The 24,401-nt window shown below is 39.5% G+C and overlaps 1 protein-coding gene across 4 annotated transcripts in view; it reads left to right on the top strand.

Moving 5' to 3' along the window:
* Positions 1 to 1,408: 1,408 nt before the first annotated feature.
* TASOR (transcription activation suppressor) overlaps positions 1,409 to 24,401 on the top strand; it is a 28,784-nt gene continuing 5,791 nt past the window's right edge. Inside the window, exons 1-17 of one of the 4 annotated variants that reach the window (XM_048956929.1) lie at positions 1,409 to 1,474; positions 8,219 to 8,364; positions 9,461 to 9,553; positions 10,296 to 10,368; positions 10,967 to 11,058; positions 11,423 to 11,581; positions 12,073 to 12,200; positions 12,821 to 12,852; positions 13,560 to 13,665; positions 14,090 to 14,193; positions 14,292 to 14,395; positions 14,639 to 14,711; positions 14,908 to 14,982; positions 15,454 to 16,167; positions 17,731 to 18,170; positions 20,577 to 20,718; positions 21,922 to 21,978. In XM_048956929.1, the coding sequence (XP_048812886.1) occupies positions 9,536 to 9,553; positions 10,296 to 10,368; positions 10,967 to 11,058; positions 11,423 to 11,581; positions 12,073 to 12,200; positions 12,821 to 12,852; positions 13,560 to 13,665; positions 14,090 to 14,193; positions 14,292 to 14,395; positions 14,639 to 14,711; positions 14,908 to 14,982; positions 15,454 to 16,167; positions 17,731 to 18,170; positions 20,577 to 20,718; positions 21,922 to 21,978 (2,317 nt within the window). In that variant the 5' untranslated portion in view covers positions 1,409 to 1,474; positions 8,219 to 8,364; positions 9,461 to 9,535. Of the gene's footprint in view, positions 1,475 to 2,043; positions 2,592 to 8,218; positions 8,365 to 9,460; positions 9,554 to 10,295; positions 10,369 to 10,966; positions 11,059 to 11,422; positions 11,582 to 12,072; positions 12,201 to 12,820; positions 12,853 to 13,559; positions 13,666 to 14,089; positions 14,194 to 14,291; positions 14,396 to 14,638; positions 14,712 to 14,907; positions 14,983 to 15,453; positions 16,168 to 17,730; positions 18,171 to 20,576; positions 20,719 to 21,921; positions 21,979 to 24,401 lie in introns of those variants that run through there. The other 3 variants (XM_048956928.1, XM_048956926.1, XM_048956927.1) reach the window with 3 other exon arrangements.

The raw sequence follows: 24,401 nt of genomic DNA, 5'->3' as shown, positions 1-24,401 counted from the left end.
TATAGGAGAGATGTAATGAAATAGAAGCAATAAAGGATAAAGAATAGATTCTCTTGACTGAGAAGGAAAAGTGAGCGAAGAAATGCCCTTGGAATTCTTTGAAATATATGTGGGCCTTCTGAGACTGCAAAAGAAAATGTAACGTGTGGTCTCGGTTTCCCAGATTTGTTCTGCAGCACTGAAAAAAAACAATGCAAGTATTAAGATGACTCATGCCTGAAACACATAGTTCTGCTACAAGACAACAGGAACAGTTACTGCTGTGAAGCTCAGTACCAGGGAATCAATTGTCAGAATCTGGTAAAAGATGGGCCATAGCTCAATACTAAGGTAGAGAAGACACTTCTCAGTGGTGACTCCCATGGGATTACTGCTTTAGGAATGCTCTGAATTACTGGGGACTAGTTAGTTCTCTTGAGGTTACAGAGAAATTTCTAGAGTTTGAAAGATTGATTTCAGAGCTTTTCAATATCAGTGTAACTGGCCTTTTTGGAAGTTGATGTACCAGAGTGACACTGTCTGGCACTTAGAAGGCAGCCTTAATTTGCATAACTGTAACTGAGCCAGAAATGTCGTTCTGTGTATATGAAAATTTGCAGCATTGAAACATGTGGTTCAGATTCCAGAACAGTTTTTCCCATATTTGCTGCTTACTCATGAATGCTGATTTTTAAAACACTGTGATCTGTTCTGCAGGTTGATGCTGCCACCTACAGGAACTAGTATTCTTAGAGCTGTTAAAAATTTGAAATGCTTAAAAGGAAGGTCAGTAGATCTTTTAAACTATTACCTCACGATCAAATATTTATTAGAAAAATGTACTAGGTGAATTTCCACTACTGATCCCTGACTTTAAGGAGACAAGTGAAAACTACTCCTCGGTTTGTTGCACTTTTTTCTGTCATAGTCATGTATTTTTTCCATAGCTGGAAAATTTGCTCTTTTCAAGCATTTAAAATAGGTTTTATCTGAATTTTTTGAAGGTGCCTCTGTCAGCATGGTCTATGAAGGAGACTTAATGATGCAGTTCTCTTACATTTGATTTCCTGGCAACTAAAATTAGTCAGCATGAATACCTTTGCTCAAAATTAGCACTTAACTGAAGAAATCCTATGTCCTTTGCATCATTAGAGTAACGTCAGATAAGTAAAATAGTAACTTATAGTTATTTTAAATAAATTAGGTAATATTTTGCATTTGTAGATATGCTTTCATAAAAGAATACATGGATAATTTCTTGTGCAGGCACCTTGAGCATGGAGTCTTATGCAGTCTTTCCTTATAAAAGTCTCATATTTTGTGGCTATTACTGTGATCTTAATCTGCATAGTAATGTACCACATATCGCCTCATTTCAGAATCAAAGGATCTGCAGCTGCTTTGTAATTGGGTAGGAAACCACTTGTTACAAGCCAGGGAGCCACTGAATGCTTGGCAAATACCAGAAACCACAGAAACCAGGAAGACTCCTCAGGTGACAGATTTTCTAACTTTATTTATTTATTTATTTATTTATTTTGCTTCGGAATGTTCAACTAATCTCTTCTTAAGGTAATTTTTCACTGAAGCTTTGTTTTGTGAACTGGGATGCTTACTGCCTACTTTGCGTTGAGCTTTAAGATTCATAGTGGCACAATGATCTAGAATTGTAACATCAGTTTTAGGTAGTAATTTTGTGATAACCTCTCAGGTAAAACTCCTCAGGGCTATGCTAATTAATAATTTGCACTATTGCAAAGAAGTATGTTTATACAACAAGTGGTAAATATGGAAAAATATTTTTGTGGTGTTCGGTCAGTGAGGAAGATTTCTTCAGACATTCTTTGGATTTGCTATGACACACACTTATAATGTTTATATTTCCTACTGACTGAACATGTCTAAATACGCTGCAACTGCAGGCTTTAGGCCTCAGGAGAAGCAACGGCCCCGCGGGGCGCCGGCACCGCCCTGCCCGCCGCCAGTCGCGCCCCGAGGAGGCGGCGGTGCCCGCGCGGCCCCTCCGCTTCTAACTGGCGCCATCGTCGTTGGCTCCGCCTCCTTCCCGTGTCGGCTGCCGCCATGTTAGAGAGCGGGGAGGGGGCGGCGGGGCTGCCATAAAGAGAGCGGACGGAGGGGGAGCAGTAGCGGCAGCGAGCGCTGCATGGAGCCGGGCGGGGGTAGCGTGGTGGGCGAGGAGTAGAAGGCGCGGGCTGTCGCGCTCGCTTTTCGGCGATAGGAGAGAATGGCGGATGCCGCGATCTCCAGCGGCGGCGAGACGGAACCGGAGCAGCATCAGCGGACGGAGAAGAGCGGCACGGGCCTCCTCGGGGTGGAGAGCAATAGAGCGGGAGCCGCCGAGGACGCCGCACAAAATGGCGGACGGTCTGAGGAAGCGCTGCCGGTGGCTGCAGTCGCTGCAGAGGACGAGGTCCACCCAAACCTCATCACGGCCAGCAGCAGCCAGCGCAGGAGCAGCGTCCCAACGGCACGCGACCAACAGCCGCCGCCCAGCGACGTGCCGGGGGGGCCGCCCCCTCTCCCTAAGCCCCCAGAAGACGTGCCTGTTAGGAGGAACTTTCAGATCCCCAGGAAGAACAGAGAAAAGAAAGGTTGTTCCTCCCCTTTCCTCCTTTCTCTCCTTCGCTTCTCTCTTCATCTTATCCGTTAGGCAGGCTCTTTGTGCACCTCACACAGCTGCATGCAATCCTGCGGGTGTGGAGGAGGCCGTAGCACGGCTCGGAGCAGCGAGGCTGCTGGGGATACGTTTTGTGGCACCAGAGAGGCTTGTGCGTTCTTTCGTCTCCTCACCCCTCCCTCTTTTCCGTTTGTATTTGGCCATGAGGAGGAGCAACCCATCCCGGCTCGAATCTCAGACCGCTGCTTTACAAAAGACGGACGAGGCGGACGCGATCCGGGCGGGCTGGAGCGCTGGTCCTGGCTCTGCTTCTGGAGGCGCACACAGAGAAGATGGTTCTCTGGGAAAGGACGCGTGGTTCGCTTCTCTTCCTCCTGTCCCCCTCTGGGCAGGAGGGGGCTGTGATCCTCGGTAGGGTCAACTACCGCACGCTGAGAGGCTTTTCGCTTCAGTGAGGGTGCACGGAAGGTGGTTCTTGTCGAGTGAGATTCCTCACTTCGCAGGCAGGAAACGGCCTTCCCACGTTCACGTGCCTCGTGTTGGAGGTTTCCCGGCGTCCTCGGTTGGTTTTCTTCTTTTCCGGTGGCTCTTCCTCTGAAAGCCCGTGGTATTTCTTGCTTTTCGTAAGACTCCACTGGCCTCTGCTTATCTGGTTGTTGTTAAGTGCTGCTGTAGATATGTCTTTCTCCCCAAAACTTGTTTCAGTCCTTGACCCGTTATGACTTGGGGTCAGTGTCTTAGTATCAAAAAATAACAGTTTGCATAGGTTTCTAGTTCTTCAGAGAAGAGTCGAATATGTAACTTGAAATGCTTTCTTCTTTAAGGAAGAGATGAAGGTAGGTTTATTTCGTTATCCCATTCTCTCCCATATTTGGTGTTAATTTTCCTTTTCTTCTTTTATTCCCTTCTTCACCATCCCCATTTCTTGAGGGAGCGTACCACTGGCGGAGGACTGGGTTGATATGGAGGAAAAAAAAACACCCAAAGAACCAAACATTCATTGCTCATCTGATGGAAAAATGTCTGGATAAAACATGGTGTCCCTATCTCGAAACCAAGTTTGATTTTATCTGAATACTTTAAATGCAACTCAGAAATGTTTAGTACTAGAGCACAGACATTTGAAGTTCCTTTCTAACACTTGGTTCCAGTGTGAATGAAAATCTATGAAATAGGTTTGTACATCATACGATTCATCATTTTTCTCTGCACCACCATTTCCTAAGTGCGCATAAGGCTTTAAAGTAATGTCTCCAAGTCTGATGATTGAATTACCTGTCCTGCTTTACTTCTAAAATTGACTTCCTAAATTTAAGGTTAACTGACCAGTTCTTGAGGTCTCACTTTTTAGTATACTGAGTATACTTTCTTTGCCTTCCAACTTGGAGAAGCTTCTTGGAAGCTTTGTCTTTCATTATGCTGGTGATGCCCGAGTACAGACTTCATCCTGCCTACAGCAGTTGCAGGCTTTTAATTTCTCATGATGGCTCTATTGGTCTTTTCCCACACGGTACTATATCAGTACTGTGAGGTGGTGCTTCCAAGGCAAGAATGCTAAAAGTGGGCAAACATGGAAATTGGTTGCTTGGTCTTTGAGAATCTTTTGGAAGAAGATTTAACAGTACGTTCTTCATCGTAGTGGTATGTGCTTAAGAGATGCAGAGTAGCAGTACTCAAATACATCTTTTAAAATAAGAATGTAAGTGTAACACCTGTCCCTTTTGGAATAGCTGGTTTGGAAGCTTCCTCCAGTCTTGTTTTGGAGTAGCTCTTTTTGTTTTGCTTTCAAAGTCTCTGATTTTATTCTTGGATGTATCATCTTGATGGGTAGCTGTTAATTATGTAAGAGTGTTACGTACAAACTACAAAATCTGTTCAGGATAAAATTTATTTTAAGCACGACCAAGTACTTCTGGAACAACTTCTGATTGTAAAGAAAAAAAAAATCATAGGAAACAGGATATATAGTTGCTTGTTCAACCTTTCTGGAATTTATCTGCAGCTGTATTTGGAAATTAGTAAGGAACTGAGAGTCAGTTGTGGAGAAGTGCATCTGGAAGACACATACTTCTTGAACCTAGCTGTGATAAGTTGTCACAAAATCTTTCTTCTTCCTTCTTTTTCATAGTGGAATAATAATGGAACCAAAGCCTTATGAAAGATTGGCACTGGGATTTTTCTTTGTGTGTTTGTGTTTGTTTGCCTACTTAAAAGCAAACTGTCCTTAAGTTGTTCTGTTTTCTTGAGTGTGCAGTTTAGTAATAGATGGTTAGGCTCTTTTGAGTTTCTTAGTGCTTTTTAATGCAGTGCTTAGAGCTTGCTTCTCTGGCTTTTTCTAATTATCTGATCTCAGATGTCTAATGTCTGGGACTTCAAAGAACTTTTTTTAATGGTGTGAGGAAAAAATTGTTTCCAAGATAAGCCACTGGAAGAGTGTTTCTTGCTTTGCTGAATGAACTTCAAGATACCGGTCCTGTTACCAAAGCGCTGTTGCCATTGGCTTATGGCATTGCGCAGTGGTTAACGTTCAGCACTTACTGCAGTAGTTGGCCAGGTTAGCAGATGAGTGCTGTTTCTCAGACTGAGTGGGGAGGAAGAGGTCGTGCTCTTGTCCTTGAAAGTCCAAGTAGTTCTTGGTCAGAAGTCTAGGTAGTCCCTTTTCCACTTACCAGCACTTGGTGGTACGTTCTGCTTTATCTTTTTTCCTTCTAATCTTTTGTATCTTTGAGCTGAGTATCTGCAATTCGCTACCTGCTGTTTCTACCTGGAGTTTTCATTAAGGAGTCCTTGTGATAAAAGGAGAGCAGCAAAAGACATTTGAAGCAGAGAATAATCATACAACTCCAACGTTATGCTTCATTTAACAGCACTGATTCTCGATCTTAGTCTTAAGAAACGAAGATTTTGGAAAAATTGTCAGTACTAGTGGGCACACTTGTTTGTTGGTGCTAACAATCTGTAGTTGACTTATCTTCGCTTATCAGGACTTCTGAAGTGGACTGTAACTGTCCTCCTTTTCTTTGTATTCTGACTTAAAACAAAAACCTGCTACCTCCAGACTCCATTTTCTTAAGTTGAAAAATCAAGCAGCTGTAAAAGAGAAACTCAGCGCCTACAGGGAATTACACGCATCCAAACACACAGTCTAACATTGGTCCCAAGACAAAGTACTGTATTTAGTAAATGTAGTTTCTACTTAAAAATACATACCTGTGTGCCAGTATGCTGAGTGGAAACTAAATGGAAGTGTTGTTTATTCTAACTTCTGCAATACAAGCTGGCAAAAACCATTATAACTTATTTGTATGTGTTGTCATGACTAGTGTGCAGTACCTTTTATAAATTGCTGCGTAATTTACACAAGTCAGCAAAGGTAGTGAAGCATACCTACATGAGGTTTGTATGGTGAAAAATAAATGCACGCATTCCCATTCTTTCAAGCAGCGTAGGGCTGGAGATAAACTTGATAAAGTCATCCTTTGTGTGTAAGTGTACGATCTGGTGCTGCTCAGTTTTTATTTCTTGCTTCTGAACTCTGTGAGTAGGGACCCTCATGTAGTGACCGTGACCCTTTAGAAGATAGCTGCCCTTCAGGGCAGCCCTTAGGCAATCTCAAGACAACAGTGGATATAAAGTCTTGTTCTTGGACTGATTTGATCAGTGGATAGAATCAGTCTAATGTCTTAGTTTCTGCCTACCCAGATAGGAAAAAGTGGAATCTCAAAGTGACTTAAAAATATTTCAGTTTTAATCTGTCTTTGTTACAAAAGTAGCAGCTGCACTTACAGCTTCAGTAGTATTATAGGTGAAGTTATATTGGATAATTCTTGTTTGATGTATGCATTTGGAGATGCACATGAAAATACAGATATTGCTGAATAATAAGTAACGATAGCAATAAAGCATTCACCCTTCTGAGAAACTTAAGAATAAAAGCAACACTTCTGTTTATAAAGAGAAAAAAGGTTCCAATGGTACTGTGTTCCATAATTACAGGAATTTAGCCCTTTCTTAAATCTGTGGAGCACTGCTCGTATAGTAGTGCACAGTTCATCCTAGCTGTAGAACAAGGAGACTTGCTCTTTTCTAGGAAATCTGTCTCAGTTCACTCATTAGAGCTTTACACAAAGCGAAGGATATTTGAACACGTGGGGATGCAGCAGACAATGTTTGAGTTTATGGCAGGATCACAACTGAAGTCATAGCATGGCTCTTCTGGTTCTGTGCGGGTGCTGGTGCGCCATGGCACGTGGTAATGAGTCACCAAGTCGTCCTGTAAGGCTTTCTGCTCTCCTGGTTCAGCAGTAGGAAATGGGCTGGGTTTGGTGGAGTGTGCATTTCTGGGAGGAAGAGGTGTGCGTGGGGATGGCGTGTATGGTGATCATTGTTCAGGAAATAGAAAATTACCAGTGCTAGCTGTCTTAGAAGAGGAGCTGCTGGTATGTGAAACCAGTGCTGTGTGATGCTAAGATGGATCTGACAGGTGTTTATCTTACCATGGAATGGGTGGAAAAAGACCATAATGATCATCTAGTTTCAGCTCCCCTGCTGTGTGCATGCTGTGCTTATGCAGATAAGATTGCATTGGCAGTGCTTTTCCAGTGTGTGTATTTCCTTCATAGGTTTGCTTTGTGTCTTAATGGTTTTTCTCTAAAAGCGTGCTTAATCTTAACAGTATTACAGAAACTTCAGAAGTTCTTCCACTTCTGGTTATCTTTCCTCCCGTATTGCTGTCAGCCTTTTGAGAACTGAGATGTAGCTGAAAGGTTTTCTAGATAAGAATGGTTTCTTAATGGCTTTCGGAGGTGCTTTAAAACTGCTTGTTTGGTGTTGCTGGTGTTGGGATGGTTGCTGTGTTTTGATGGACAATACTACCTCACCAAGTGTGTGCATGAATGCAGCTTTTGCTGGACAGTACAGGTGTGTGCCAGAGCTGTGCAAACTTGGGCAACACGTTTTTCTGGAAAGTAAATTTCAACAATAAATGAAGGGATTTAATTTTAAACTAGTTACTGTGAGGGATAGGACTATAAAGGATGAATGTGTGCAGTGTGGTTTTCCAGTAATAAGAGATTATCAGCCTTCTCATAATAAAAGAATTCAAATTTGTTCTTATTTTGCATAATTACCATAAGCAACAAACAAAAATTCCTTAATAGTTCTAAAGATTTGTTTAGCTGTGAAATTGTTTTTGATGTTTTTATTAGAACAATTTGTTGCTTGTTCTTAATTAAGAGCTAATGAATTTAATCAAAGTTTTGTAATTTAGTTAGTGTTTTGCAGATTAGTGTTTTACTAGATTTTTTTCAAATGTAGATTGAGACGTTGAGGTGCTTCTCTTGAAACCTCTCGAGAACTGGCTGTTGAGGATTAATATTAATAACATGTAAAGAAACTTTTTTTTAAAGATGCTGTAATTCTTGGGACTTTTAACTTCAACTTTCTAGCCTGAATTCCGCATTTTGAAGGTAATTTAGTGTTAAAAAAATACCTGAAATGGACCATGACTGTATCTTCATGCATTTTCTGTCAACAAACTGGAAGATGTAGAATTTTTTAAGGTGTATATTGGTGCTTATTTTTCCTCCTTGTATTTTATAGCACTTTTTCAGCCAGTAGCTGTGGGTTCCCGAGAGTTTGATGATGTTGTGAAGATTCTGCATTCATCTTACTTGGAACCCAGTTCAGTGTCCAATTTTAACTACAAGAGAGCCAGCTTAGTTCACAATGAGCTGCTAGAAAAGGAGGTAAGTATATTTCTGTTTTCTTTATGGCTATGGTACAGACCAAATCAACTTCAATGCTTTTTTTGAGTTTAGAAACAAAGACCCAAAGAGTATTTTCTGCTTATGTGCTTCTTATCAAATTGCAAAGAACATCCCTGGGAATGTAACTAACAATTCCTCAGGCAAGTTTATTGCTACAAATGTATAAAATTTTACTTGAGATATTCAGTGAATAAAAGAAAAATTGTATGAGGGATCCTTTTGCTCTGTGCATATTTTATTTTTAAAATGTTGTTGATATTACTTATTTTTAATAAGCTGTAAAGAGGCTGTAGGGGCTTGTAAAGAAGTTACATAGTCTTCTTTGAATGGTTTGATTCTTCTATGGAAATTTATGATTAAAGTACTTTCCTGCTATGAAGTTTACTTAATCTTTATCAGTTTCCAAGAAGTGCAATCTAAACAAGTTGGTTCCTTGAGCACAGTAAGTGAAGAAGCATGGTTAGCTTGAAAGTGGAAGCACTTCTGCTGTACCTTATCTTGTGTTTCTTAAATCCAGTCTTGGCTGTCTTTAGTGAGTTTTTGGTCCCCTGAAATCTGTTTCAGATTTCATGTATGGAGTGACAAAACGTGCAATTGGTTTGCTCAAATTTTTATCTTGTGAACTCTGAAGTATATTCTGCTGTTACACCATTTGTGTGTTACAGCTCAGGTGTGTATCAGCTATGGAACCACCTCAGTATCAGGCAGAGCTACTGAAGTACGTGCACTGTGTAAAAGAGTATCGTCCTGTTCTCCTAAAAAGTGAATAAGGGTTAATCCTGGAATTTCATAGGTGATATGGAAGGCATTGAGCTACATGCACTTGTTGACGAGCGTGTTACAAGTAGCGTTAAAATATTATGCACTGTTGCATAACTATGCAGTGTTGCCTACTGCAATGCACAGACTTGCCAGAAGATGTTTTCCCCTGTCTCGTTCAAAATCGCCTTTTGATTGTTTTGTGCACTTGGATCTGCTAATGTGGATGGAGCCTTACAGCACTGATAATGCAGTAACCTGTCTGTATGTGCTAAGAACTTACTGCCATAGGTAACTTAAGAACTTGCTGTGGTAGTTCACAGAAAAGCGCAGAGAGCTGAAATTTGATGGTCGCCAGGATAAAGAGCTTTCTGAAACCTATGCATTTCTGATGGTTGATCGAGCTCAGGTAAGAAAACGTAACTGTGTGTAACCTTGCTAAATTTTTAATTAAGCAGTATTTTCTTTAACTGGATATTTTCAGCACACTTGCTGATCTTTAAGCTACTCCTGCTACATTCAGCACTGGAAGGTGTAGATGGATGGAAAGGATACAATATTATTTCACAGTTTAAATCTTTCTTATTGTCTGTTATTTGTGGTGCCATGTTTATATGTCTTTATAAAAGTATATTTTCCTTTCTGATTTATGGATAGATTTTTCTGGTCTGTGTGTGGGATTTCTAGTAATATTTTGATTTTTTGAATAAAAGAAGAGCTTGCTTAGAAGTTATTTTTATAATGGAAGCATGCGTAATTTCCTTCCTGCTTTTTTAAAAACAGACTGAGCAGAGGTGATCGTGCTGCTTTCCTATGTACGCACAAGATTTAGTTTCTGTTCAGCCTTACTTTTTTTAATGAAAATGATGGAAAGGGCTTTTTCTGCTACTGTAGAGCCAGGATTTGTAAGTATTCGATCATATGGCAGGTTAGCATCTGCGTTGTAAATCAGAAGTGTATTTAAAGCAAGTAATGTTCAAAATATGTGTTTAAAGTTTAAGATACAGGGAATGTGTTGTGTCTGTGGGTTGTTTTTGTCATTGCTTTTAGTCCAGCTGGAATTCTACTGTTGTTCAGTTTATCACTCTTTATTCTATTCGTGTTTTGGCTTTCTTGTTAGACCTGTTTAAAAAAATGTCTGTTCTTTTCAGATCCAAAGCATATGTGAAAAGGGGCTGCAGGTGGGCCACTCCAAAATAGCAATTCTCGGCAGTCCTTCCATGGGTAACTGTCTTTTGTTGTATGTGCTGATATCATTCAGTATGGTTTAGCAGATAAAGGTGATGCAGTTACTGGTTTAGTGCTTCTCTTCAGGAATATCACATGTGGGCATTTTTAGCAAAGTAAACTGGCGTCAGAACAGACTGGCGTCTGGTTAAAATCCTCTCTCAAAGGTGAAATGAAATTTTCAGTCGTGTACATTTTAATTTTTGTTGTATACATTCTGTATTGCCAATAAAATTGTGAGGCCAAAGAATTCATCCAATCTTTGGCTCTTTGTGCTCACAAGCATGAGTGCTTTTATGACTGACTTTGTGAGTACTTTCTTAATATGTATCTGTATGGCCTCGGACCACAACGCTTGTAGTGATGTGGCTGTACTCCTTTGTAACTGACTTCATGGCCATTTTCTGCTGTGGTGCACATAATAATTAATACCACACATGTACGATTAAATATTTCTTTTGGTGTCTAGGAGTTGTGAGTTGGGAATGTGCCTTTGTTCCTTTTCCTGATCTGATTATGAAAAGCTTTAGTGCCTTGTAACGCTGCTTAAACTTCAGCATAATGTGCTTTTTTTTGTTTCTGATACTCCTTTCAGGTATATATATCTCCAGGTATGCTGATTTATTGCAACCCAATCCTCTAGAAATTGGAGCAACTGGAGATGTGATTATTTTTAAAGTAATAAAGGTAAATTTATGTTATCTGGTCACGAAGGCTTGTAGTGATCAGTGATGCAATAAAGGTGGTTTTAGCTGTACTTACTGAACCTCCCTTCATACAATTACCTGTTTACACAGAATGTAGAAACATACCACGCTTAAAATTCAGTGTGTACATTGAGCTTAATAAAGAATAAGAAATGTTTATGAAGGGGAAGAAATATGTTGTTGGTTTTGTTTTTTTTATTAAAGTATGGAAAGAATGTATTCTTACTAACATTTTTTTTTCAAAACCTATTTTCTTTTGCTTGCTTTTACTTCCTGTTACATGTGGAATGCTTTGCCATTTTCAGGGTAAAGCTTATGTTTACAATTCTTCTGATTTATTACAGGGAAAAATGAAGAGTATATATGACCACATAGGTATGAAAGCAATGGAATCAACAGTGAAGAGTGCTTTAGATCCAACACCAAAGCATGAGTGTCATGTCTCAAAGAATGCACATAAAGTAACCTCCTTGCTGGCTTATCGAGCATATGAACTTACTCAGGTAGTAGAAACTGAAGGATGTCTTTGTTACCTTGCCTCAAAACTTGATTCAAACAAACCCCAGAATTATGGTTGTGAATTGCCTGAAGCATAGCTAATGCTGAACACCTAAGTAGTTGTATCTAATACTTTAACACTACAATCTGGTTTGTGTGTATTCACTAGTAGCCCACAGCAGCCTGTGTTCAGTTACAGAACAGTATGTCAGTCTCTTCTCTTTCCTTTATATACACGTACCTGCTCTCAGACTTGATAGGAGAAGTCTCCTTGAGAGTAACTTCCAACTTTTTAGATGTGAAAGTTAATATTTGGCATAATGAATTTCAAGCTATTAATCTGTTTCCATTTCTTTACATATAGTTATTAGTATATTTTATGATACTCCTGTGAAACAGAATGCATCTTTCAGGGGAGGAGGGTCACGAACTGTCAGTGTGTAGAATCTAGTTTACCAGATTTCTAATTTAATGCTGTGTTCTGTTTTTTTTCTAGTACTATTTTTATGAATATGGCTTTGATGAGATAAGGCGAAGACCAAGGCATGTCTGTCCTTATGCTGTTGTTTCTTTTACTTACAAAGATGAAATTGTGCAAACACCAAAATTTCTGCCCCCATCAAGGTAAGCTAGGAAATGAATTTTTGTAAGGCTACATACAACGTGAATTCATAGCTTGCAGTAATCTAAACCAGTCCTAAATTATTAACAGTGTTGAAATGAAAGGATGTGTCCCAAGGACTTACTGTACTGTTTCTAATGCAAAATGAGAGATGATGAACTGGTTTTATACATCAAGCTGGCTAGGAAGCAGTTCTGCTGCTCTTCTCATCTACCTAACCTTCTTTACTAAGTGGAATCCACAAAGGAAGTTTAGTAGAATAAATGTAGAGTTGTAATGGTGTTCACTGCAATATCGTGTTTGGTATTCAAGAAAATGTTCTGTATGTTTTATCTCTGGACTCTTTACTGCTTGTGGAGTGACTGTCTGTGTTGATTACAGATAGAATATAATACCTGTACTGGTAGGAAGGCATCCAGTTGTGGGGACTGTAGCATTTAGTGTAACAGCAATTCTCAGTTATCAGAGAGAAGAGAATCTTTTGTAATGATAGCTTGAGTTTGAAGAGTGTATTATCAGTTTTACTATTTTAGACTGGTAGGGTATCCTTAGTATAAAATCTAGTAGCCAGAAGCTTCTGTCTCAGGCTACTCAGTAATTCAGTCTCCTTTCTTTTTGTTAGATCGAACAGCTTCAATCCAGATAGAAGTACAGGTAAGAATGAATTGAAATGTATTACTTTGTGATTGTAGGCATGGAAAGTAATGGCCATTTTTTTTCTAGCCAAAATGATTGCTTAGTTATGTTGAATGTGTGCCTAGCTTTTATTCTGTACTATACTGATTGCAGGGATCTCTTCCTAATATCAGATGATCTCACAGACACCTCCTGGTGTATCTTTTCTTACCAGAATAAATCAGAACTGAACAAAATCCAAAGCTGGTTTTTTTTTTTTTCTTTTTCCTTTTTCTACTTGTAGTGTGGCAGGAACATATCTTCTGTTCACAGATCTGCTTTTCAAAGGCACTTCAAATAGTAGGATCCTCAACTGCTTTTTTTTTTTTTTTTTTTTTTTTACCATCATTCAGGCAAAACTTTCATATGTGTAAAAGTGGTTGGCAGTTAAGGTAAGGAAAGAGGATATCGTTGCACAGGCTGGTAACAAGGATGTGTTTGTATGGCCATGTACAGGTAACATACCAACCTGCTTTGCTCTGCTGAGATCAAGTCAAAACAAGATAAGATTGCAGAAGCTTTTCTGGTTATCTTTTGACATTATTTAAGGTTTGCTCTGTTGTTAGCAGGAAGTTTCCCTAAAACAGCTTCAGGAGCATCAGCAATCACTTTACTGCCATTTCCTTTCAGTCCCTCCTAAGAAGTGGTTTCACTTAATGTTTCTTTTCGTTTCCGTCTTAATTTAGATAAATTTAACTATACGTTATGGAGGGGACAGCTCTGGAATAAAGGCAAACTTTTATGCCATGTTTCCTTGAAGTCAGCAGTACGTGCTTTCCTTCCCTGCAAGCTGTGAGTATAATTGTTTAAGGAACAACAGTTTAAAAAATTGCTGTATTAAAACTTATTCTGATAGACTAAGCAGATTTCAGGTGTGTTCAGATGAAAAATACACTGTGGCCAGACACTTCAAATATGTTAAACTAGATAGACTCCTGAGTCAAGAATGCCCAGAGCTGCTTTTAAGTTTGTTCTCACAACTCTTGTCAGCCTTTGGGTTTTTCTTTGGTGTGTTTTTGTTATTTAAGTGACACATACTCTTTTGAAGCAGTGAACACCACTGGCTCACAGGGCAGCCTGAGGAACTGATTTTTACAAGTGTGTATTTGATCATTTCTTTTTTGCCAAAATAAGGATTGGATTGTGGAGGTCAAAGAAGAGGAGACTTCAATTGTTTTATTTTTCCACAATCTAATCCCCCACCCTTTCTCTCTAGACCTGAGAAACTCGACCTGGAAAAAGCTGTGAGCATTGACCAATTGAAGAAGAAAGTATCACCGCTGTTGTTCTATAAAGAAACTTATGTAGGGGCAAAAGAAGGTAAATTGTTCTATATGAATCTTTTAAATTCAGAATGTTTACTGAATTTGAATTTTATTTTCTTCTTCTGACTTCTTTCTCCTCTCGTGCCGTGTCAGTGTTGAGAAATGGAATGTATAGTAGCCTTTATGAAATTGTGGAGAAGTCCCGTTCTGGCAGTCACTTGGAGGGATTACTTCAAAAGCTGGAAAAAGAGAAACTTGTAAGTGTAGCAGGTTTTACTTTTCCCTTTTGAGAATCATTTCAGTAATTAGAGGCATCCTGGAAAATTTATGATCTTGTTGGTATTATGAAGCTGACGCTCTCCAAAACAGTGCTTATAGCACTTCTCCACCTATACTGGAGTTAAGCTTACAGGCAGTAAGAGTATTTGTAGTGAGAAAATGTCTTTGGTTGTTTGATGCAGTGTGCTTTTTTTTTTTTTTTTTTTTGGCCTTGAAAACAGGTTCTTGTAAAACCACTTATGGACAGAGGATTTCTTCTTCTTCTTTCTCCTTGGCAAATGGCATCCCCTTATGGTATGCATTTTCAGATTGGGTGGTTGGGGTGTGGGTGGGTGGGTGGATGTGAGGGAGTGTTGGTTCTTCTGTGTTTGCTTGTGCAGGGCACTGTTCCTCGTTTTGTTCATTTTTATGGTGTTCCCTAGGGGTCGAGTTATCTTTGGAAGCACAGAGGGTCTTCTCATTCCCCACTACTCTTCTTTTCTCATTCTAGACCAACAAACTGGACGATCTCGCATGTTAAATGCATTGTTTTTGTTTCCAGAGCCCAGAGGTGTAACGAGCTCAGGTAAGTTTGTTCACTGCTGAGATTGTTGTCTATGGGCTCATTTAAATGTTTATATTCTGCTTAAGACTTAGTGATACATCGTGTCAGTGTAAACCAGGAAAAGCAATTTGTTATGGCCAAGGTGGTGGTTTCTTGCAGGGAGCTGTTGTGTGATAAATCTTGGTAAGCTTCTGGAGTGACCTTCTATAAGGGATTATAAAGTGATTTAAAGTGAAAATGGTGAGTGTCTGGATTTGGGCTGCCACGAAGTGATGAAAGCGATCAGTTCACAATTATGAGCAGGCTGACTTTTAAGCAGGCTTTAAAAGTAGGTTACTTGACTTCCTTTCTGAGCTCTTGGGTTATTTCTCCAGTCGTTCCAAATTGTTTTTCATTAAATATGCATAATACAGAATATTGCTAACCAGTAGTCATTTATTTATAGCTTTGTGATTTGATTTTAATTGTGAATTCTCTTTTCTTTTATGGCAGCACAAAAAAGTGTTCCATGTGGAACACAGAAAAACTCTACTACTGTGATCTTGCACGAAAATCAGATCATTCCAGAGTTCACAAAGTTTATTCAGTCTCTACATTTTGCTTTAATCCAGTCTCGTAAAGATGCTAGTGCTGATTTCAATACTGTTGTGGAAAAGTATATAAATGAGTATTTGAGAAGATGCCATAGTGGCTCTGGAAAATATAGAGAATTTGTCTTATATCGGTATGAATCACGGTTGGATGACAAAAAATTTCTTTATCCCGCTCCAAAAAATAAATCTCACATCGACAGCTGCTTGCAAAACTATATTTTCAGTTGTGCAGCATATCAGCTACCTGTTTCTAGAGCTAGGGAGCTGATGGAGGGAAATCGAAAGCATCAGCAGTTCAGTCCCATCTCAGATTATGAAGCTCTAGAAGAAGATTCTGAATTTGGGAATGTGAAAAGTGGGAGAAGAATCCATGCAAAATACGAGGCAGCTGCTGCCAAGCGAAAGTTCCCTCATCTTGGGGACTATGATCCAGATAGACTCAAAGACCTCATTAACTTAATCCAGTGTAGGAAAAAGAATGTAGGTGGAGATTCTGATTCTGAGGACCTTAGAAATAAAAGTGGACTGAAAAGAAAACTGGAAAGACAGCCTGAAAATTTGCCAAAACACTTAAAAATGAGTGAATCTTCAGAGAACAACTGTCAATATGAAGGTAAGAAACATTTTGTTTGAAGTTACTCTTTAGCTATTGTAATGCACAGAACACCTGTGATTTAATCTTAGTAGATTTAATATTTGTGTAGTTTAATGTGTGATGCTAATAGAGATGTAGGGTACCTCTTCCTAGAAGACAGTTTAAGAGGAACGAAGACAAAGTGACAGACTTCACCAGTTTGCTTAGCTATTTAACTGCCTGAGACTTTGCAATATGGAGTGCTAAGCGCGCTTTGATACCCTAATGTCTCTGTCTGACTTCAGGCTTTGCTCTGATTCCTTATGGCTCCAATGCTCTGTATTAATAATCAGTAAACGTTGACTGATTGTAAGCTTGAGAATAGTTAAGTTTTGAAATAGGGACTAAGGAAACATCCTTACAGTTTTGAGACATAATTTCTTTTGTACATGACATCTATCTACATGCAAACCTCAGATAATTGTCTTTAATATTATATCAGCCCGTAAGGTGTGCCCTTTGTTCCATTGGGCAGTGATACAGCCTGCTGCAGAAGAGGGAGAGTTGGGAAGAAGTGTAGCATGGAGAGGGGTGTGCACCAAGCTGCAGTTGTTGTGATGTTAGGATTGGTTTGGAAGATGAAGAGATTGAGTTTAGAGAGCAGTTTCCCTTTTGACAGGTGTGTGTAGATGGGGAAGACAGAGGGTGGACTAAATGCTAAATCACAGGATTCTAATTTGGAAGTACATGAAACTTGAGAGTCTTTGCACATTGTTATGTAACATCAGTGAATGCGTTTCCACCTGGCTGTAATCAAAACAGTGTCTGTTTAAAACTGAGTTTTGACCTAACATTTGTCAGAGGTACCAAATGGAAACATCAGTGGTTTGAATTTCCATGTTTTTGTATATCCATGGAAGTAATTTGTCTTGCCAAAATAGTGCCTAAAAGTACTGAGAGCTAAGTGATTAAACATGATCAGATTTTTATTAGCTGAATAGCATTTAAATAATTTTGTATTTCCATATGTGCTGAAATGAGCGAGAGGTTCATCAGATGCTTAAAGTTCTTTAGCTTGTCTCTGTCAAGGATGAATAAATACATGTGGTATATGTTCCTTTCGGGGGGGTGTAGAAGAACAGTAGCCCTGTTCTAAGGCTGTGTTTGGTAGGAATGGTAAACTTTTTAATCATGCTTCATCTAAGATAACTCGTGAGGTTAAAGATAAACACCTGTTTTTGGAGCAACTGCAGTAGGTAGAAATGAAGTAAATGTTTTGTTGAAACTAATCAGTGATGAAAACCTTGTGATATTCTTCATCAAATACGCAGGTTGCGTGCTGGGAATTTTGTTTAAACATAAAATAGTGTCATATTGAATGACCTGAGAAAACAAAATTACTTACCTGGGGAGGCTGTTAGCTTTAGAAACCTCTATCAACATCTTCCTGTTTAAAAATTTTTATTGAGATAATAAGTGTGTGTTTGCTGTGTGAATTGTTGTTAATGAGTGAGACTGAGGGTATGTGTAGGTTTTTGGGGTGCGTGTGCCTGGTTTCAAGACTCAGTAATGATTGCTTTTCTCCTTTGTTCCCTCCCTAAGGGGGCAGAACCTCAGAGACACCACAGACGGTTTTCTCCATTATTTCTGGTCTCGGTGGACACGATACTGACTTGAGACATCAGGATGCATCTGACCCTGCTGTTACTGACACACATGGCCTTGTTAAACTGCTTTTAGAAACAATAGCTAATTCAGGACACTCGGATTCATCCTTGGCACGGTCTGTAAATCAAGCTTTAAGACTAAACGCTGATGAAGTTGAAGAGGATGTGAGACAAAACTATGAATATGAATCCATTCCAGCACAGGACAAAGATGATCGTGAGCTTCCTGATGCTGCTCAGGCTGAACCTGTGAACTTTAAGGACCCTCAGAGCCCTGTGATGCTGGAGACTGATCCTGCTTGCTTACCCTTTGCTATCGATGTTGACCTGCGGTTTCCAGCCAGTGAAGTAGGCCTTGAACACACACTTGTAAAAGTAAGTGCAACTGGCAGTAGGTTAATGCTGTTAACAAATGTACTATTTTCCTAAGTATTATGAGAATGAATAACAAGACCTAATTTTTATATACATAAGAGCTAACTTTTCTGTGGAGAAGCTTTCCTTTTTGGTAGAACATACAAAAAAAAAAAAAAGTAAGATATTTATTCCTCATTCTTTGTTTGTGATAAGATTATAGTTAAGAGGTTAAAAGCAGCCATGGTCAGTCTTCCTCACCTTATTTCCTAGTAGGTGTAATATGCTGCTGCTTCGGCAGTAGGAAGCAAAATTCATGTTCTGTAGCTGACTGCTGTACATCAGTGTTTTTTCATGTTTGCTGAGACTAAAACCTTGCAGTTGATTTTGGCTTCTGTAGTACTCAGGTTTTTTATTCTGGCTCTCACCTTGAGGGAGGCAGAGGCAGACAGAGAGGTGTCTGTGTGTGTGTATATATTTTTAGCAAAAGGAACAGGTGAACTGTTGCTGTAATAGAGCTCAAATATAGGTGGAAATAGAGCTTCCACCTTCCTCCTCCTAAGGGCTGGTTATTGATCTGACTGAGGCACTGGTATTTTCTGAACCTGTAACAAAGGTTCATTTGAGAGTTCTTTCTCTAGTTACTGCCTAGATGTTGCTTTTCCTGAGAATTGGTTGTAAAGCATCAGGAGTCGCTTTTGCTTATGGACTCTGGCAGTAATTTGAGCAGGCCATTAATGATTGCATACTATTTAGCTGTGGGGCTCAAAAATCCGCTGATGGCAGCTCTGACATTGTTCAGTGTTCATAGCCATCCTTTGCTTATGTTCCTGTATTTTCCTTAACCTTGCAGACGTGACAGGTGATTTGAGTGTGACAGCTTGTTTTGATTGTGAAGTCCTTTTGCAGGCATTAAAGGAGCTTTTTTTGACCAGGCTCCTCTGGATTTAAGTCGAGATCCTTTCCTTCAAAGCTTATGCTTTGATCTCTTCTCCCTTCTCCCACCAATGCAAACCAAAAAAATAAGTAAGTTGGTCAGAGACAGTATAGTTCCAAGACTTTCTTCGGCGTATCTTGTTATAGGAAAGAAACTGAAAGAAGTTGAGCCACACTCTGATACTTAGAGTTGGTTGTGGATGTATCTTACACAAGCATAGCTGTATAAGGAAGTAGAACGAGAACTGTATTACATTTTAATAATAGCACTGTCTTCTGTTGGTAGAACAAATTGGCAAAATCAAGTCAATTGTCCTGGTAAACTCAAGGTGCTTTATAGATTCTGGAGTGCTTTTAAAAATAGCCAAAAAATAAAGCAACAAAAACCCACACCACAATGGTAACAGCTTACCTTAGATAACTGTTTCTGTGGTTTGTGGTAGCGAACTTTCCTAGTGATGGAGCTTCAGGAAGTAATTCTTGCTGCTTAACCATCAGCCCTTCATTTTAGTCCTTGCTCCAGTTTTGGGAGTTAGTCTTGGCCCAACTTTTTCGAAGTGTATTCCACTTCCTACTTTATAGGAGCAGACAGGAGAGTACCACTCACTTGTGAACACAAGTGAGAATCCCCCAATCCTTACCTTTCAGTCCTGTACTTTGGAGGAGTTGTGCTTGTTCCTGTCTCTCTGGCGGTGTCTGGCAGAGACAAAAATGTGTGCAGTGGAGGATCCATCGTGGTTCTGCAGATACTGAAGTTGGTTGGGCAGTTGTCTTCTGTTGGGAGTAGAGTTTCTGCACGCCTAGTTCTCTTTATGTGCCTTCTTGGTGCAGTTGGGTGGAGAAGACGTGTTCCATGCATACTTCTCACAATACTGTGCAACTTCAGTTAGACACCCTTTCAAGAAAGCCTTGTGCTTAGGGATCAGAGTACCCCAGTTGTTCACATTTCTGTACAGAATGGTTGTTCTGTGGTCTCTGTTACTGATACTTCCACACAAAGCCCAGTTTCTTAATTGTGCACAAGGAAGAGTTTGTCCTACCTGTGTTTGTGCTCTTGCCTTTGACAGTCTGGAATGCTAGGTGAATTTGGTTTACTTACGAGTTTAATACTATTTGAAGATTCCTTTAGTCAGCTATCAAGACAACAGCCTAAAAATGGTGAAGGAGCAGGTGTTCTTTTTTTCTTTTCTTTTTCCCCTCCCCTCTTTTTGTTTCTTTCCCCTTCTTCCCACAACTTCTGTACTTTATGGCATGTGCTTATGACTGCCTTATTTACTTTTGGCATCTTTGCTGATGGTCTGTCACTGCCTTGGAAAGAATTGGACAGATAAATGAAATGCAGCAGTACCTGATGTCAGCATTTCTAACTTTGACTTGATTTGACCAACAGCAACATTTCCAGTGTGCTGGTGAACATGGGTCGTATCATTAGCTGTTCAGTAGATAAAGGCTTAATAAAACAGCTGTAAACTGAGAATTTGTATCTTCTAGGAAGCAAGCACTGGAAGTGTAAGTAGCTTTGAAGACTACAGTCCCTGTCCTAGTACACCTGTAGAACATGTTTATCGCAGGCATCACTCCAGCTCAAATAACACAGAGGTTGCAATGCCCTGGAGACTTATTCCAATTACGGGTAAGATGGCTTTAACTGTTACCTTGCTGCACGTAGTGAAATATAACATATTCTGAGGGTTTGTACATTTCGTAGATCCCATTCTTGGGGCACCTGTTGGTACACAGGCATGCAGATTTCCATGCACTTGTTCCTGCTATTTGAATAATAAACAAATCTACTGGATAAGAACAGCTACTTGTGGAAAAGTACTTCTTTGGGTACAGTGATGTAGTTCAGAAATGTGAATGCCTGAGTACTTATGTGGTGAAGTACACATAACTGTTTTGAATTCTGCCTTTGAACTCACTGTGTTTTGCTGAGGGATAGGATTGATGAATAATTGCAACTAGTAATCAGAAGTCATGAAAAATGTGTTATCCTTACAGAAAGCTGTCTACTTCTTACTGCATCACATGCTTCTAATAGAGGCACCTTGAAGTCTTTGTATCTAAACATTTAAAACTTAAGATTATACAAGAAGCTTCTTGTTGTAGTTCTTGATGACTCAACAATACCAGGTCTTGGGAAAACATAAAATAATGGATTTTGAAGGGTGTGGAAACTGGCGTGTAGGAATAGACGAGAAGTTGTAGATTCAGGGCTATGAATTGAGGCCTCACGATTAAGCCCACACAGACTGTGTTAACTGCATTCTCTGAGTGAAAACATACTTCTTTCTCATCTCATTTGAGGGACCTGGAGATCTCTGACACTTGTGATGTTCATCTGGTCATGTAGCTCTGTGGCTTCTTTGTGTGCTTGGCTGAGAAGGGAGGAAGGCAAGGAAAATAGGTTTCCTTCTACAGTATGCTTAGGCTTTTTAAAGAAATGATAGCTTGATCTCTGTGTTTTCTTTAAGGGCTTGAGGACTGTAAAATTGTTTGGATAGGCGGTTATTTCTTTTCCTGCTACTGGCTTGGCCACTGTGTGCATATCGGCAGATGTGGTTACGGCTGCTGAGCTAGCTAGCACGTGAATACAGGATGTGGTTCTTGATACTGGAGGGGTTCTTCTAGAAGAAATTTTCTTCAAGAAAGAAGAAGAAAGAAGAGGGGAAGTGCTATTTCAGAGGTGAAAGAGGTCGTCTTGAGCATGACTGGATTTGAGTTTCTTGAAATTAGCTCTCCCTGCAATAAGTATTGACTGGCTCTGTAATGTGATCTTGTAGAAGGTGCAGTATGCGAAGAAATTCTGCTAATGCTAACTGCTGCTCTCCTTCAGGAGGGATAGGAAAAGATCAGGAGGACCAGCTGGAAAAATATGAAGATAAACAAACAGGTGAGAGAAGAGTATGTGCTGGGGGGATTCCGTATGTCATTACAGCCTGAACTACTGAGCAGCTTTTATTCTCACCTTAGATTGAATTTTCATCAGAAAGCAAGATCAATAATGTGCTGTTCGGCAAGTGGTCCCTTTTTACTGAAGTACATCAAGAAAGCTATAGAAGGGTCAAAAAGCCTTTAGTGTTCCGGACAACTAGCACTTTTAATTGGGCATGTATTTCTATTTAGTGTCTTCAAGAGGGCTTTGAAATCCCATTTTAGAAAATTGATATTCTGTAGTATAACTCAAAGGCAGGTTCATTTCTTTCTGAAACTGATGGCTTTCTAAAGCCAGAGGATGTATGCGTTGCTTTTTTTTGGTTTGGTTTTATAGAAAGGAAGTTGTAGAAAGGAATTCAGAGAACATCAGTCTTCCTCTTTCATTCTTGCACAACTGCAGAAGAGCAAATTAGTGATCTCTCTGTTTTCTCTTTAAATAAAAACATATTTTGATACAGAGCTCATTGTTCAACTGAACTTAATTCTAAGAACTCTTAATAGTTTGTGACTTGAGGTGTGAAGGGGGTTGTCTCGCATGTACCCTGACAACGTCAGGAAGTGTTGAGGAGAGTTGTTCGTGGGTTCCCAACTCATTTTGACTACTTCTGTATCATGTTTTTCACATTTCTTCATGACTGCATGATCTAAACTTCTGACAACAGCAAGCAAACCTCAGTCTTATTTTTGAAGGCTAACTTATGCGTGTTTGAACTAATGCATCCTAACTTGACCTTGATTCAAACCGGGGGCTGTTCTTTGAGATGCTCAGCAAAAAATGGTATTTGCTCTTGTTTGTACCTTCTCTTGTAAGAAAAGATTAATACCTCAATAAATATTCTCAAAGTGAAGGCTTTTGATGACATTCATCTTAGATGCTAAAAAATAGGATGCTTTCTTTGTCATGTGTGTTTTGAATTTGATTTCAAAATAGACTCCAGAGTGGAGATGCTGTGGAAAGAATTCTTCTAAGCAGTGAAAAATCTGAGTCTTAGTCTGCAAGAACAGTAATAAGCTCTTAAACCGCTCTTTTTTCTAAGGTTGCTTTCTGGCAGGATTTTTTTCTTGTTTATTTCACATATTTGGTTACAGCGTATTACTGAGGAAGAATAGGAAGTCATTCGTGCTTTAAAAGCTGTTGAATTCTATATTTGTGTTTTACTACCTGCTGATGCATTTTTTTTTTCATGTGTGCATGGAGACCTGTGACCCAACGATGTATGTCTGTGAAGGACACTGCCTTCAGGAAATTCTATTTCAGTCAAGGCAGCTCTATTTTAAATTACAAAATAAACTTACACAAATACATTGGAGTGGTATTTATATCCAGCAGCATCTTTCTGTTAGAAGATCTTTGCAGTTTTTTTACAGGTCTTAATCTCTTCCCTTTCTCCTTCTCCCCTGTCCTCCCCCCCTCTCCCTCCCTTTTTGTTTTTAAAGCAATATTTATTTCCAGAAAACTAAATAATAGCATTTGAAAAAAGCTAATCAGTGCAGTATGTGTTCTTAGTGTGTATCGTGAAGACTTTTTCCTAATGCCATTGTTACAGAAATTCTTAAATAAGCACGAGTGAATTATGTGTTTCTTCTTTCACTGGTAAAATTGGTTTCTAACTGCCTGTAACAAAATGTAAGATGTTACATGAAAATAGCATCAAATTTAAAGCTATAGCAATTTCAAATCTTCCTGCTAAGAGTTCCTTATAATACTATTTCTTAATTACAGTAGTGTAGGTTAGTAAGTGTTCAGTAGCTCAAGTATCATATATATAGCCTCATATATATCATATATAGTAGCTTACATCTAACAAGCTCAAAGTGAGTTACTCTGTTAACATCATGATCTGATACTGAATTTCCCTAATTCTTCTAAACTAAACTGACGTGTGAGGCAGAGGAAGGTGATGACAGTGCCTTCTACTGAGCCATGAGTGCTGTGGACTGTTAGAAGAAGAAAAAATGAGCTCAGTCCTTCCAACAACCACTGACAATTTGAGAGAAGTGCAGTTTCTGTCTACTTCTTGGAGAGAGAGCTGCCCCTTAAATGAGAGTGAGGAGGGGCAGATCCAGGCTCCTGGTCACTCAGGTGCCCTGCTTGGGTTCGCCCTGCCTTCTCACCTGGTGCTCAGCCATTGGCTTAGGCTGTGACCTGGCAGTTCTGCTGTAATATGCTGAAGTATGCTAAAGTCACAGAGCAACAGAAAACCAGGTTCAAATTGAAATTGCCTGATTTATATCTGTTCATAGTGTTTTTAAAGAAAATGAGAAATTTGCTTTGACTGGAAGGTTGAGCTTTGGAGGATGAAGGAAGAACATGTAGTTTTATTGATGAAGGAAATAAAATGGAACACTTCTGGTTTCTGTAGAGGTATGAAGTAACTG

Source organism: Lagopus muta, chromosome 11 (assembly GCF_023343835.1).
Source record: "Lagopus muta isolate bLagMut1 chromosome 11, bLagMut1 primary, whole genome shotgun sequence".
Classification (NCBI taxonomy): Eukaryota; Metazoa; Chordata; class Aves; order Galliformes; family Phasianidae; genus Lagopus; species Lagopus muta.
Note: the sequence above shows the minus strand (reverse complement) of the source record. Positions and strands in the feature narration are given on the sequence as shown.